Source organism: Accipiter gentilis, chromosome 12 (assembly GCF_929443795.1).
Source record: "Accipiter gentilis chromosome 12, bAccGen1.1, whole genome shotgun sequence".
NCBI classification, from domain to species: Eukaryota; Metazoa; Chordata; class Aves; order Accipitriformes; family Accipitridae; genus Astur; species Astur gentilis.
In genome coordinates, this window is record NC_064891.1 from 19,762,365 (window position 1) to 19,778,204 (window position 15,840).

The 15,840-nt window shown below is 48.6% G+C and overlaps 1 protein-coding gene across 1 annotated transcript; it reads left to right on the plus strand.

Annotated features, from left to right (window-relative positions):
• Positions 1-227: 227 nt before the first annotated feature.
• NOCT (nocturnin) lies at positions 228-15,543 on the plus strand. The gene is made up of 3 exons (XM_049815002.1): positions 228-447; positions 5,611-5,880; positions 6,973-15,543. The coding sequence occupies exons 1-3, from the start codon at positions 249-251 to the stop codon at positions 7,806-7,808; spliced, it is 1,305 nt and encodes a 434-aa protein (XP_049670959.1). The 5' UTR covers positions 228-248; the 3' UTR covers positions 7,809-15,543.
• The last annotated feature ends 297 nt before the right edge of the window (positions 15,544-15,840 follow it).

The following is a 15,840-nucleotide window of genomic DNA, read 5'->3' on the forward strand; positions in this document are numbered from 1 at the left end:
CGCGGCGCGGCCCCGCCGGTCCGCCGCGGTGCAGAGCTGGGGGCGGGCGGCGGGCGCACCGCGGTGCGGCCGTTGTTCCTCCTTCCCCTCCCTCCCCCCCCCTCCCCCGGGGTGCGGGTGGTAGGTGCCGGATGTACCGGCTGCGCGGGCCGCCGCCGCCGCCGCCTCTATAAGCGCCGCCGCGGGGCGGGTGCGGGAGCCTCCGCTTGACCCGTCCCGGCCCGTCCCGTCCCCGTCCCGCCGGGAGCATGTACCAGAGCCCTGCGCGCTGCCTCTGCTCGGCGCTGCCCGCCCTCTGCTGCGCCCCCGCCTCGGCCTCCCTCCTGCCGCCAAGGCCCCGCGTAACGCCCCGCCAGCCGCCGCCGCCGCCTCCCCTCGGTCCCGCCGCCCCGCGGGCGGCAGCAGCGGCGGGCGGCCCGCCCGTCCCGGGGCCTCCGCCCCGCACAGGTGGGTACCGGGGAAGGGGGGGGGACGGGACGGGACGGGACACCCTTGCTCTGCCCCCTGGACGCAGGCCGGCGGCGTGGAGTGAACCCACGTACTCGCGGGGTGACTCGTGGCCTGCCCGAGCGGGTCAGGGTCCTTATCCCGCCCCGTCGGAGAGCTGAACCGTTCGTTCTCCGCTCGACCGGGGTTGCGGTTTGCGTGGGACGGCCTCCACTCGCGGTGGGGTTTGGGGCTTTTTTTTCTCCTGCTACAGGCAGCGCCTGGGAATAAGCCCCAGGTTACGCTCGGGCAGGTAAAGCCGTCGGCCTCCTGCTCGCCCGTGATGTTAAGTGATTACGCCCCGCTCTTCGTCCCCAAAATGAGACTTGGGAAAACGATCGAGGTCCTCCGTGTCCCTGGGTGCACGCTCTACGTGGGACCCGTGTGAGGACCCACGGCGAGGCGTGGAGCGGTGATGTGCCCGCCGGGTCTCTGCCGTTCGGATTCAGCCTTAAGCCGCATCGATTGATGGGCAGCTTGCCTCTGACCGTGGAGGAGAGGATCCCGGTGGAAGCTGGGGCGGCATCCACCTTTTCTCCGGGCTGCTGCTGGTGGGAGAGGTGAAATATCCGACGCCCTTTATGCAATATCTGGGGCTGTACTACTTACCTGGTGTGCAGGAGATCCGCTTTTCCCTACTGTCCTCAGCTGCGGTTGGGGTGAAGCGTGTTCATTCCCTGTTGGTGCTGTTACAGGAGGGGTCTACAAGCCAGGCTGGGGCAGGGTGCTTCCATTCCTCCCGCTGAAGCCAGGCCAAACGGCAGGATCGAAGCTTCACGGAGCTACGGGGAAGAGGAGCGTATGTGCGTGCGAGCTGGCAAAGTCGTGCTCGTGATTAGAGCACTCGTGAGAAAAAGGGTTTCCAGAGCTTGTGCCAAGCGCTGATTCTGTGTATTACTTGGGGAAGGATTTGAGGTTCCCTCCTCTTCTTGGTGTTGCCTGTTGACTAGGCAGCACCTCCCTTGCTGTGATGTCTTGGGACCCTCACACGAGGATTCAGACTCACTTCTGCATAAGACTGGCCTAGTTGCTAAAATCGGGACTCGAACTCCAAGCAGCAGCAACCACCGCTTTGAATGCGCGTGGCACAGGGCTGCGATCCCATGGCTGACCCGAACAAGGCTATACATGTAGTATGATACCCTGTAGCATAGGATTTGTCACGTGGGGATGACGTCTGCGAAGTTTCACCTAGAATTGGGGTTGCAGGCAGGGCGTCTCCGGCTGCTACCGGCCTCCTCGGCTGTGGAGGGCGATGCAACTACAGACCAGGCTGCAGGTGTGGCGGAGCCGTTCCCCTGGCAGCGAAATCCCTGCAGTGAACAAGGTGGGGGCTCTCGGCCAAAAGCAGTGCTGGGAGGTAGGAGATGAAAGGATGGGAAACCAAAAGGTAAGGGCCCTGGCTCCGAAACCCCTCTTCAGCCCCCTGGTCTGCCTGCACGCTGCAGCCCTCATCTTTGAGGCAAAGTGGTTAAACTCAAGTCCATGACTGCTCGTTGCCTGAGGTCCTAGAAGTTCATATCTTCTGGGCTATTGCTGGGTGATACAGGAAACCTTGAACTTTGCACCCTGTTCTTCTGAAGTTTAATGAACAGTTTAAATTCTTCCCCCGCCCTTACTGTGCTGAGGCACCACCCTTGCTGAGAGGAAGGCTTTTTATTTTAAACACCTTGAATAGTAATTGCTGAGCTGGCGTTCCCTATTGCAACATCGCAGAGGGAATCGCTTCCATGTTCACTGCCCACTGCTAAAGTGCAAGCTCAGGAGTCTGCTTGTTCCTCTGCATACACCAGCACCACGGTGCCAGAGTGCCAGCAGCAGACATTAACCCAGCAAGTAACAGGTCATTTAACTTGAACTGTAAGGATCTCAGAACGGTGACCTTGTACTTACCTCACTGCCACAGACATGTTAAGCATTGCAGAAATAACAAATGGATTTTGTGTTTGGAGTTTCAATGCGCAGGCTGCCGGTCTGGCCCCTGTTCTGCGGAACAATTCAGTCTGTGCTGTGACTGTTTCAGCACTTTGGGGACAAAGAACTTGTGCAGTTCATCAGTCATCTTAAGCTGAGTCTTCCTGCAGGAGTCCCCCTTCAGCCAAGGACTCCCAAGCCACCTACAACAGGCCTGAAAGCATTTGATTTACAGCCCAGGCCCTCTTTCACCCTGCCTGCCCTGGGCTGTCAAAATAAGATGGAAGCTTTTTTTCCTTCCTGAGACATTACTGACTTGAAAAGCTGTTGGGTCTGTGCTGCAGCATATCCTGTGCAGCTTAGGCTATGCCTGACTCCCCACAAAGAGCTGGCTACCCCATGACCCCAGGGATGATGAGGTTCAGACAATACTCTGGCTTTGTTTGCAGCTTGGCAGGTGCGTGACTGAACTTAGACTTCATCCTGCTGTAACAGATGTGACCTTTAGGGTAGACTTTTGGCTCCAGGTGCGTTGTACCTGGCTTGTCCCTTTCAACATCCTCCCTCTGATTCAGGTCAAGCAATGAGCAGCCCGGGCCCTTGCTCGCTAATGGCTTCGTGGAGCAGAGCAACTCCCCGTTATTCCTTTGGAGAGCCCTGCCTGAGCCGTGTTCATCCATGGCACTGCCTTCGTGTGGACTTCCCACCGGCTGGCTCGTGCTGTGCCAGGAGGGAAGGGCAGGGGTGTGCGGGGCGTGGGGCTTGTGGCTGTACTTGGCTGCGGACGGCATCCCTGCGGTACCAGAAAGCACCGTGTACTTCTCTCCAGTATGGGTGGTACCTACCCCAAAAATACATGAGGAGCTCCCTGTGGAGCTGTCATGAAAAGCTCCATCAATTTCTTTGGGTTTCTGCATGGCTGCCTGGCAGCTCTGGTAGCATGTAAGCTGGACCCTTTTGCAGCCAGTTACAGAGCGTGCTTTCGTTCCCAGTCCCCGGCCCCTTGCAGCCGTGTCAGAGTCCTGCTTCGCTCACTATTAAATGGCATTTCTTCTACTTCAGCGGCATTTGGCTTCTTGACAAGAATTGTAAACTAAGAAAGACTGCAGGAACTGAAATGCTTTAAACACAGTTCCCCTAGAAAGACATTCATGCTTGTGAGCCCAAGCTCACATCTCCGTTTGAGGAACTCCTGGTACTTTAACTAAAAGGATGGGGAGAGATATCCTACATCCAATTTAAATTCCCAATTTATGACTTTCTTAGAACTGTTCCGAGGCAGCATTCTACCGGATTACACATACAAAACATACGGTAAACCAAGTATTTTTTAGTGTCTTTAAAAGTACCCATTTTCCTAAAGACAAGGACATGAAACTTCTGCTGCAGGGTTTTTCTTTTCTCTTTTACTCCTTCTAAGTATGTTTATTGAAGTGTTAGGGCTTCCGTCTTCCTGCCTTCCTCTCTAGCCAGGTCACTATTGTACATCTGTCAACAGCGCTTAGGATTGGTAATGCTGTAGTTCAGGCTAGCAAAGGCTGAGCATGCAAGTGTGTTGGATAGCACTCCAAATCTGCCACAAGATGTGAGCGCGAGATGATGGGTCTCTTCTGTTTTTAAGTAACTCAAAGGTACAAATAAGCTTACTTAACTGCTGTGGGCCAACAGCAATGCAACGCTGAAGTTCTTTTGCTCAGAATTACCTTTGCAAAATGCATTCAGAGTAAATAAGTTACAACAACGGACAGCAACAGAACTCTTGTCAGCGTTGCCTCTTGTGGAAGTTGCTGCGGTGCAAGCGCTGCTGCCCATGCTTGAAGGGAAACCAAGTGTCCAGGCACGCTACTTGGGTAGAGCACTGAGAAGTACTCCCTGGGTGTTGTGGCAAGGGTCAGAGCAAAACCCTCCCCCTGCGGAAGGGTTGGAAGAGATCTCGGGGCATGCACGGCCATGCCAAGGATGGGCTATGGAGATGTATAGGAATATCATCAACTCTGGGCAAACACCTTCACAGCTGCCCTGAAGCTTGTCCCTTAACACTAACAGTCTCCAGTGAGTTTGCAGTAAGGGAGCCTCGGGGCAATTAGAGCTGCACAGTGGTACCAGCTGTGCTCTTGTGAGGTGGGAGAAGGAGGTATTTTACAGCACACTAGTCACCAGGGCTGCTGTCTGAAAGGAATGGCTCTGCTGCTTCACCCCTGCTAAGGGAAGAGGGCTGCAGCCACCTTCTGTGCATAAGCCAAAAGGCAAAACAGGGAGAGGGGGGGACAACACCTTCCCCCGTGGCAGCTGTGACCCTATGTGGGATGAGGGGACCTCCCTGCAGGAGACACGGGGCTGGGGTGAGGGGCTGACTGCTAGCAAGTATTGACAGGTAGAGGTGGGGGACAGCTGCTTATTTGCAGGAGGTGTGCTTAAGATGGCAAAAGGAGCGGGAGGTCATTGGGGAGGACCGCAGCGGGTGCTGGAAGCTGCCAGGCTGGGGCACAGTTCGAAGGAGCGAGGAGCCAAAGGGAGAAAGGAGAGCGAAAGGAATGAGCGTAGGGGCGTGAAGGGGAGCTGGAGAGACCCCCCCTGTCTCCTCTCGACATCCCAAGGTCTAAGCCAGCAGAAGCACCTTGCTGCAACGCTGCTGCTTTGGGGGCAAATGAAGCTGCGATCAGAGATTCCTATTGAATATGAACCTGAGGGAATGGGTCACCCTGCCTGCCGCTCTGAAGGCAGGAGGCCCGCAGCCCAGAGGCATCCCAAATAGGCGCAGGGTACCGGGCTGTGCAGAGTGCCGTCTCCGTTAGAGACAAGTGCTGCATGTGAAATGAGAAGCAGGCAGCATTTGTCTACCTGCTGGCCTCTGGCCTCTGTGAGGAGGGGAAAAAGTACAGTCTATTCTACAGCATGTGCAGAAGTTAATCTTAGCCCTGCTATTTTGGACGAAAGACTCCTTTCTTCCTTGAGCAGATACCTGCACGATGTCCTAGACCAGACCGTTTGCATGCTGCAGAGGTTAGCAGCCCCTGGTAATAAGCAAAACACAATGAGACTGTGGACAGAACTAACCCTATCTCTGCATCCTTCTTTTATCTCAGATTCAGGAACAGGCTCCTGCACAAACCACAAATTGCTGGCACTGTAACAAGGTTATCTGTGAGGCACCTAAGTGGTCAGAAGAGTCATGGTGGACATCTCTTAATACCTTTTTTTCCTTTCCAGTGTGTTCCATGGGAAACAGCACCAGTCGGCTGTACAGCGCACTCGCCAAGACGCTGAGCGGCAGTGCAGTGTCCCAGCACCAGGACTGCCTGGAGCAGCCAGACTCGGCACGGCTGGATCCTATAGACCCCAAGGATTTGCTAGAGGAATGTCAGATCGTTCTGCAGAAACGGCCACCCCGGTTTCAGAGGGACTTTGTGGACCTGAAGAAAAACACTGCCAGCAACCACCGCCCCATTCGGGTCATGCAGTGGAACATCCTTGCCCAAGGTAGGTGCTGCCTCTAAGCTCAAGGTGTGACCTTGAGATCAAATGCAGTAATGAAAACCTTTAAATGCAGAAGTGTCTACGTAGTTAGGCGTGCCTGGGACTGGCAGAGCAAAGGGACAGAGGTGAATTACGTGAGGCGCAACTGACTGAGGGCCGGGGTGGGAGGGGAGATTTCCAGCACTTGAAATAGTGGCTTGCCTTCCGTTCTGTAGGAAAGGAAAAAAAGGTCTCCCCTTGCAACTGTGATGCCAAGGGTAGCTCTGAACGCCTGTCTTAATACAGTATATTCAAAAAGCTGTGACCCACCACTTTTAGATAGTTGTTAGCCCCCAGAAAAGACTCATCCTTCCCTAAGTTTTATTCCTTGCAAAGCTTCTCTACAGTTTTCCAGTTACTTTATTGGTGAACTATTCAAGGATTCATCTCTGTTATGGCAATTCTTAATTCTTTGGGATAATTATAACTGATTTTTTTTTTTTCTCAGACCCCTAAAATCAAGGCTGTAAATTGACTTATGCAACAGTCTCATCTTAAAACCTTTTGGGGTGCGAAATCCCCCATGTAGGGACTGCCCTAACATTCTGCAGTTAAGTCACTCCTATCCCACTGTGGTTTTTTCTTCGGCTTAAGCTGTGGCAGCCACATGTGGAAGCACTTGCCACAGCGTAGTGACTTTTGGGATGAGGGGGAAGAAGTCTTTAATCTAACTTGTATCTGTAAAGGGAACTTAATTTTTTTGGAGAGACTGCAGTGTTTTGAGAAGGGGTTCTCACACCCCTTGGCAAGCCTGGCACCCTTGAAGTCAGCAGCTGCTCCTGAAAAACCCCCTCACCTGCATGTGAATGACATACACGCATTTTACAAGGAAAGCAAAAGTGTGGCACAAGCCTCATGCCACTTCCCATTATAAGCCCTTGCGCTGTGACAGACTGCCTGTTCTCGTGCAGGACTGCCAGCAGCCACTGGCTGCTGGAAGGTGGCAGCTGGATCCCGAGAGCAGAGCCTGGCCTCTGCAAGACCTGGAGGAAGACAGCCCGTTTCAGCTATCGGTAACTTTTTTTTTTCCTCCCCTCCCCTCCCTGCTAATTTCAGCTCTCGGAGAAGGCAAAGACAACTTTGTTCAGTGCCCCATGGAAGCTCTGAAATGGGAAGAGAGGAAGTGCCTCATCCTGGAGGAAATCCTTGCCTACAAGCCTGACATCTTGTGCCTACAAGAAGTCGACCACTACTTTGACACGTTTGAGCCACTCCTCAGCCGACTCGGCTACCAGTGTACTTTCTTCCCGAAGCCGTGGTCCCCGTGCCTAGACGTGGAGCAGAACAACGGGCCGGATGGCTGCGCCTTGTTTTTCCTCAAAGACCGCTTTGAGCTCATCAACAGCGCTAACATTCGGCTAACCGCCATGAAGCTGAAGACCAACCAAGTGGCCATAGCTCAGACGCTGAAGTGCAATGAAACTGGAAGACTGTTCTGCATTGCCGTCACTCACCTGAAAGCCCGTACCGGCTGGGAGAGGTTTCGGTCTGCACAAGGCTGCGATCTTCTCCAGAACTTGAAGAGTATTACCCAAGGTGCAAAGATCCCTCTGATCATCTGCGGAGACTTCAATGCGGAGCCTACTGAGGAGGTCTACAGAGAGTTTTCCAACTCCAGCCTCAACTTAAACAGTGCATACAAGCTGCTGAGCCCCGACGGGCAGTCAGAGCCCCCATACACCACCTGGAAGATCCGGCCCTCAGGAGAGTGCCGGCACACGCTGGATTATATCTGGTATTCCAAGCATGCCTTGAATGTGAACTCAGCCCTGGGCTTGCTGACTGAAGAGCAAATTGGGCCCAACAGGCTGCCGTCATTCAATTACCCTTCTGATCACCTGTCTCTGGTGTGTGACTTTAGTTTTAATCAAGACCCCGACAGACTGCTGTGATGTGTTGGAATGCCACCTGGTATTGCAGTGTCTTAACTCACCACTATTTTATTTTAGAGAGAACTTTTGAAGCTGGAAGCCACTGAAGGATGAGGAAATACTGTTGACTAAACATTATTTTGGGCACTTGTTTGGAGTTACACTTGCCGTTCAGCGCTTGTTAATCTGGAGCCTCCAAGGGAGGAAGAAAGGAGTCGGTGTTCTCGTCGTGGTGTTCTTGCCATGTCGAGGTTTGAACACCGGAAGGCAAATGAGCTTTATCCTTTCACTAACCCCTGTGTTTAAGGATTTAATCCTCTAATGAATGGGGGGCCTTAGTATTTAAATCAAAACATTTGTGTTTGTAAAACAACTTGCCCTGACAGCATGCTAATTTTATTTATTTCACGTTAAGCTTGTGCAAGTACCAAAGGGAACGAGGCTCAACTATTTAGTGAGATTCTCTTAAATCTTTTTCTGTTGCAATACAAAGGAAGTTTAATGCAGGTTAGACATGAACAAATCTAAGCCCATACTAGTGTTGTCTTCTCATTTTTACATGACTTGAGATGATGATTTCATTAAAAGTGAATGGATAATAGCCCAGTGTAAGGAAGGCACTCTGCAGTAAGAGCAGGTAAGGAAATAGAGGCTAATTACTCTGTCGTAGTAGTAATATCCTCACTTTTCCAGATGAATGTGCATGTGTCCGTTACACAAGTACAGCCTGTAGGTATGTATACCCAGTGACTGTTCCCTTGTCTCTTCTGTGCTTCCCTCCAGAGGACACACCTAACTAGGGAGTATTTCCTCCTCTGCTTCAAGTATTACTTTTCTAAATGGTTTAAATTTGTAGTCTTGTCAATTTTGCTGCTTCAGTAAAGGGCCAATCTTCTTGTTGAAAGACTGTCTTTTATTTATCTTCAGAATCTAAAGCTACACTGGAACCTGTAGAAGATAAAATTTATTTATTGAGAGAAGTTGGTGATCCTGCATCCGACTTGAAATCATACAGCAACAGTGTTCGGGAGCCTCTTTCCGTGGCCCTGGGGAACTCGGGCTGAGCACCTAGGCTACAACAGAGCTGTGTTAGTATAGTAACTCTTGTGCATGGAGTGGTGCTCATTGGTATGACATAGGTATTGCATATATGGATTGTAAACATGCCACTATGCTGGAAAATGAGGTAGGGAGAGAGGAGAGACAACAGTTGAAGTTGAGCTGACATTTAGATAGTTGGGAAAGATGAAGCAGAGCAAATAAAGCAGTACTTCCATGTAAAGTAAGGCCCATAACTCTGAAATGTTCCAGGTGTTTATTAATAAAAGTCTTTGGAGAAAAAAAAAAAAGTAATGTCTCTGCTGCTATCTTCTTCATTTCCCTATCATAAATAGGTGATCTGTCTCAACTAGTGACTGTTTGAGCTTCAAGTTAGTGGTGATGCTACCCATTCCAGACCTCTTTCCCCTGACCCCGCAGTCCTCATCTTACAAGGTGGCACAGCTGCTTTGCTTTCAAGGCAAGTGCTCTCTCTCAGACTTGAGATGCCCAAATTCCACAGCAAGTCTGCAAGGAAAGGAGTTACCTTTAGTGATGTTCACCTGCTTTCTCCCCTAGCTAAAGATGAGGCCTAGACCCTGTATTACTGTAAATATTACTCTTTCTGACAGTTGTGTGGAGCTACAAACCTGGCCAGTACTGCAAAGCAGGGTGCAAGTATTCCTCCCTGCGGGCTGCTAAGTATGCCTAGCGGAGCTGGCTCCTCACAACAGGCAGCTGTATTTGTCACTTTCTTTTAAAACATCATTTGAAGAGCAAGCAATGCCACATGTGTGTGCTTTACACAGCCCACAAATTATCATACTTGCATTACTGGTTAGTGAAATACAGAGTGTGGTAACTGGAAGTCGCAAATTCCCACACAAACACACTCCCTTTCAGGCACACGAACGGAGTGCTGTGTTGCACAGGCGTTAACATGCTCTGCACGTGTTCCTGACCCTTGCAGGATGAGGGCGATGATCTGCTTCCAGAGGAGCTGAGGTGCTAGCTCTAACCAGCCTGGGATGCAGGACTCCTCTAGCAAGGGTGGATTTGAAATTCCTCAGACAGAAAGGATTTTACAACCACCACGAAGCCTGACTTCTTTGGTGAATACTCTTACCAGGCAGATGTGACATACCAACCACTGCCAGCCAGGGCCTCCTTCAGCTGAAATTCCAGAAAGAGCAAGTTGTTTCCCTGGGAGCCAGAAGGGGTGGCTCCTTTGGGGGAGATTCTGGGCCAGAGATGAGACACTCCTAAAAGCAGACCTTTGAGCATCCCTACCGTAAGCATTTCATACCGGCTAGACTGAGATGGCTTCCTTTTTGTGGTGCTGGCTGCCCTCAACGGCTCTCTGAGGGGGTGAGATGCAGCGCTTATTCTTTAGGGTTATCTTCTCTTAGAATCTTCCCTCAAATGGTCTTTGCAAGAAGGACAAATAATAATACAATTGCCTGTTAATGGAGGTAGCTAGTCATTCGTAGCTAAACATTTTCAAAAGCAACACCACAATGTAGACCTGTAAGATGGTACCTTTAGTAAGTCAAATCCTACTGCAAAAAGTCACACCAGAAGCTGGAGTGTACGTTCAGACCCTTCTGGCAGGTTCTAGAAGAAACTACACTTGTGGTAGAAAGCTGTGACTTGAGAGCAAGGATAATACTGTACTCAGATTGGTATTTAAAAAAAAAAAAAAAAATCCAAAACAAAACCAACCCAAACAAAAGCCAACCAACCAAAAAACCCACCACCAACAGAAAGCCCTTAATTTCCATTTTACTTTTGCATAAGCAGCTCCATTTTGCTAAGGACAGCCAAGGGTGTCCACCAGTGTAGTACTGTTTCACCACGGCCAGGGCATAGAGCCATAGCACCGATTATGGTAGGCTTTGTTTACCAGCAGGAGCTAAACTATTATCGCAGCTACAAAACACCCACCATCACTCTCACAGGGTGATGATATTTGGTATATCTGGACGATTCCTATGCCATTTTACTCAGACCCTCGCTTTCAACACTAACTTTCCTACAAAAGAAACCAAACTGTGGCGAAACAGTATGATTTGTATGATATTGCCCATCACTGCAGAGCTCTTCTGAAGTGGAAAGGTCTGGGATTCTTTTTTCACCCTGGACATGTGACAGTAAATGTTCACTGCTTCATGTCCTTAAAGGGTAATTTTTAAGGCAAGGGGAGGGTGGAATAACTGTGAAAAGGCTGGGGCCTCTTTCCCCATCATAATTCTTAATATCATACTCAGAAAATCACACATCCCTGCTACAGCACAACAGTGAACCCTTTCTGCTATATTTTAATAGAAGGTAAACAAGACAAAGAAATTAACTGGTAACTTCCTAGTCAGCTTCATCCTTTTACTCCAGTACTTGCTATAAAGTATTTTTTTGTGGACTCTTTTGGAAAACTTAAGTGAAATATTACTCTTGCTTTGTTTTATTCAGCAAGAGGCAGGCCTGCAGTACTGAAATGCTTTTGTGTGCTATAAATATCAGTACAGTAAATATTTTTCATAGGAAGAAGCAGGAAGGTTTTAAATTTTTTTTCCTATGTAGCAGTATGACTCTTAGAGTAAAAATGTCTTCAAAGCTCTTCTTGTGGCTGTCTGCCTTATAAGCACACCAAGGCTAAAAAAAGTCTCAACAGATCCCTAGCTCTCATCTTGAATAAAAGCCACATTAGCTTTAACAGTGACAGTTTTCCCTCACCCTCAAGCTAGCTGAAGGAAGAAATGACCCACTTATTTAATTTGCTGCAAGGCAGAAGCTGTTGCAAGCTTATTAAAATACTATCTCTCTTGGAGAACAATTAGATCAGAAGTAGATAGTGTCACTTAGAACTTCTTCACTTAATAAGCTTAATACCTGCTATTTGAACTGTCTCTACGAGGCAGAAATTGAATTTAGCTTGTTTTGGCTGTGACAATCTTCACATGTAACTGAGATCCCTGCTGCACATGTCACAGCGAGTAGGAACTGAGGCTTCAGGCACCTCTCTACTTTCTCATCAACTCTTGACTGCCCCTGGCTCACTGCTCCTTCCTTTATCAGCTCAGAGATAATGCTCTGAAGTCCTAAAGTTGATGAAATCAAATAGCAGAGGATCCCAAGAGCCCTCCCTGCAGGACACTTTACCTGGATCACTTCAGTTGTGTCAAGGCACAGAAGCGTTTGCTAACCAAGATGGACTTTGTCCAAGAGAGAGAGTAACAAAAACAGTGGTCTCCGGGATGGGATTCCCCTTCCAACTTTTCTTGCCACAACCCAGAGATTTTGATATTCAGATCTTTATACTGAGTAGCAACTCACAGGTAGACTTTTTTCCTGTGGATTACACACCATTACCCTGTCCATCCTATAACTTACAATAGTAGTTATTTGAAAAATAAAAATGTTTGTACTTGTATCTGTAAAATCAGTCATACCATGGCTGTGTATGTCTCAATGCCTTCTGTGTAAAGCATGCTCACTTCACACTAGCGTTTCATTCCACTCATACATCTAGAAAAGTTACTACTTGCCAAGGATGAGTTAAACCTGGACTCTTCTATGTGAAGCCACCAGCTTCAGACGTAAAAGCTAGTTCCGCTTTCACACATGGACAAAATAACTGTTTTTTCAACAGGACTGCAGAAGTCTGGGACTACAGCTGGATACTAACTTCTTCGATGGTTTAGCGTCCCTTTGTCCTTTTCGGATGTTACAAACCTAACCAAAGCTCCCTCATCCTGAGTTCACATCCTCCAGCACCACCAGTAAAAACATTTCTTGCCCACGTAGTAATTAATAATGTTGGCATAAAGCAGTGTGTTGAAGAGCAAGCTTGCACAGACCTAGAGAATGATCTGAGACTTTGAGTTATAGGTGGGAATCTTGCCCCTCTGACACTTAGCTGTAGCAGTCCCCAGGGAGAGGCTGCCTCTTGCAAGAAGCATGGCTTGTTACCTGCATTACATACCACCTCTGAAGAACAACCAGATCGCAGAACAACTCAGAGGAACCACGTGCACACAAAGCAATGCCGAAGAGCTGTGCTTAAGCAGATACGCCAAAATCACTACCTGTGACAAAAAGCCTGTCTGTACTTCTAGCTAGCAGCTAAATTAAAAAACAGGAGTACAAAGGCATACACGGAAAGGTCAGCAAAAAGGGTCTTCACTCTCTGAAGCTGGGTGAAGTACCCTTTCCATTTCAGTTACAGCGCATCCTCACACAGCTTGAGATTCTTGCAGCACTCAGCGAACTTCTGATAAATGCCCTCTGGCAGCCGGTAGCTGTGTGCCGCTCACCAGGTGGCCAGGGGAGAGAGCCAAAGGAGCACCGCCAGTTCTGTGGCAAGATGCAGCACTGACAGGGAAAGAAGCATCTCAGAACACGGCTGCAAGCCGCCGATCTCACCAGTAGCAGAGATCTGCACCTTCATTCCTTTCATTTTTGCCATTACATGGTGAAGTCTTGGCTCTAACTTGAGAGGAGGTCATCAGCTGGAGATCCTTATCTATTTTCAGGAAGGCAGTTTGTCCCCATTTGACTTCCAATGTATCTAAATTAGGTGTCAGAAAGATCTTAACTACAAAGACTCCAGAGAGACGTTTTACACTCTTAGATACAGCATCTCTCTTTCATACACCATCAAGTAACAGCCATTTAGAAAAGGATTTCTTACAGAAAAGACTTACAAACATGGGTTTAAAAATGCTATTACTTTTCTCTTGTTTTCTAGCTCCAATTTGTTCTACCTGCCTCTCTTCACACTGCTCCATTTCCCTTTACCCAGAACATCAGTGCCTCTCAGACTACCAGATTAGTCAACCCATTGCCCAGCTTCCCCCTACTTCCCTTTCTGTCCCACCTCTTTCTTGACAACATAAATCCTCTTCCTTCTTCTACATTTCCTCCTGTGAAGGTGTCTTTGTCCTCTGCCCCAGGCCAGAAACACAACTCATCTGTAAGAACCTTTGCTTCTTTGCATTAACTGCTGGTGGAAGGGATTGCTGCCTTCTACACCACACTTCACCTGCTTCAGCTTGTTCATTCATTTGTTCTTAAACTCTACTTCCCCACTTACAGTATGAAAAAGAATCCCTTTTTTCAGAAGACTTTCAAAGTTGCCCACATGCTGGCCTGGCCATATAGAGCCATTCCCACATTTCTTATCAGTTGAAGGGAAGAATGGGGCTTACTGCTAGAACTCTAGAGCTAACTCATTTTTCAGTATTAAAAGTTAAAGGGAAAAAATAAACTCCGATATAAGTATATAATTCTGGTCTTTCTCATCATTATCGAAGACTCAGTTCAAGAGTTCTGTTAGAACTGCTGCTCCAGGCATGAAGTAATTAGATGGTCATTCAGACTTAAATTATTTCAAGATTACCCGAGTTCCTGCTCTGAAGACTTTCCAGGGCATCTCACTAGAAACTGGGGGTGCCACTGGGCACCTGGCTACCCTACTTCTCCAGTAACTGCTGTAATGCCTGTGTGGTCCCCATGAAAACAGGGTAAGCCACCCTGCATCTATTTTAAGCCAAACTCTTGCACGTGGACTGCAACTATGGAGCAATTTGTGTACTGTGTGTTCTCACCCGAGCTTTACCCTGTGCTGATGTATCATGATACCCGTAACTTCAGTGCAATTATAAATGGAAAACCTATTTAGATACTTACTTCATTCAAAAAAAAAACCATCTACGTAAAGTCATGTTATGTGTGCTGAAGCCAAAATATTAACAGTTGGAAATGGCAATGGCGACAACATCAAAAGGACCAGCAAGTCTAACTTGTTACTTCTCTTTTTTCATCGTTTCTACCTGCTGGTACTTTCTACTTGCCTTTATGAGGTTGTTAGACAGATTAGTAGACTAAAGTAGCCAAGATTGCTCATTTCTATCTTTCCTTTGCAGTGCTGCCTTTGGAAATTAAGGCGCAGCTGGAGGAATAGTTAGGTAGTTGTGCTGGTTTCGGCTGGGATAGAGTTAATTTTGTTCATACTAGCTGGTATGGGGCCGTGTTTTGGATTTGTGCTGAAAACAGTGTTGATAACACGGGCATGTTTCCATTACTGCTGAGCAGTGCTCACCCAGAGCCAAGGGCTTTTCTGCTCCTCACCCCACCCCACCAGCCAGTGGCTGGGGGGGCACAAGGAGTTGGGAGGGGACACAGCCAGGACAGCTGACCCCAACTGGGCAAAGGGATGTTCCAGACTGTATGACGTCATGATCAGTGTATAAACCTGCGGGGAAAAAGAAAGAAGGGACACAAATACATTTGGAGTGATGACATTTGTCTTCCCAAGTAACTGCTAGGCCTGATGGAGCCCTGCTTTCCTGGAGATGGCTGAACACAGGCCTGCCCATGGGAAGTGGTGAATTAATTCCTTGTTTTGCTTTGCTTGCATACACAGCTTTTGCTTTATCTATTAAACTGTCTTTATGTCAACCTCCAAGTTTTCTCACTTCTACCCTTCTGATTCTCTCCCCTAATCCGACTGTGAGGGAAGTGAGTGAGCAGCTATGTGATGCTTAGTTGCCGGCCGGGGTTAAACCACAACAGCTGTTCACAGAACTCTGGAAGTTTCTGATTCTCAGAGTCATTTAAGCAATCCCTGTCGTCTTTGCATTAAAACAATTGGGAGCACACACAAAGTTACCACCTGTCAGCTGGAAGGCGGTAACTTCTTAAGCTACTCAAGTTATTCCACAAGCACTCAGGTGATCAGCCACAACACAAGAACACTGCATATGCTCACCGCCCTGAAAAAGCATTAAGAGAACTAGACCCCTGTCAGAAGTTACCTCACCAACTACTGCAAGCTTCTCAGATACTTCAATGAAAAATATTTCAGTATACTGTGTGGGAGAGTTGGTCAGCTGTTCAGAGTACCAGAGTAGTGAGGAGTTCCAAACTTCCACACCGTATCAGCTATCTTAGGCTGAAAGCCTGCAAGATTTCCAATAAGCAGAAAAGAAGGTTAGTAAGTTGAAAGGAAAAGGTAAAA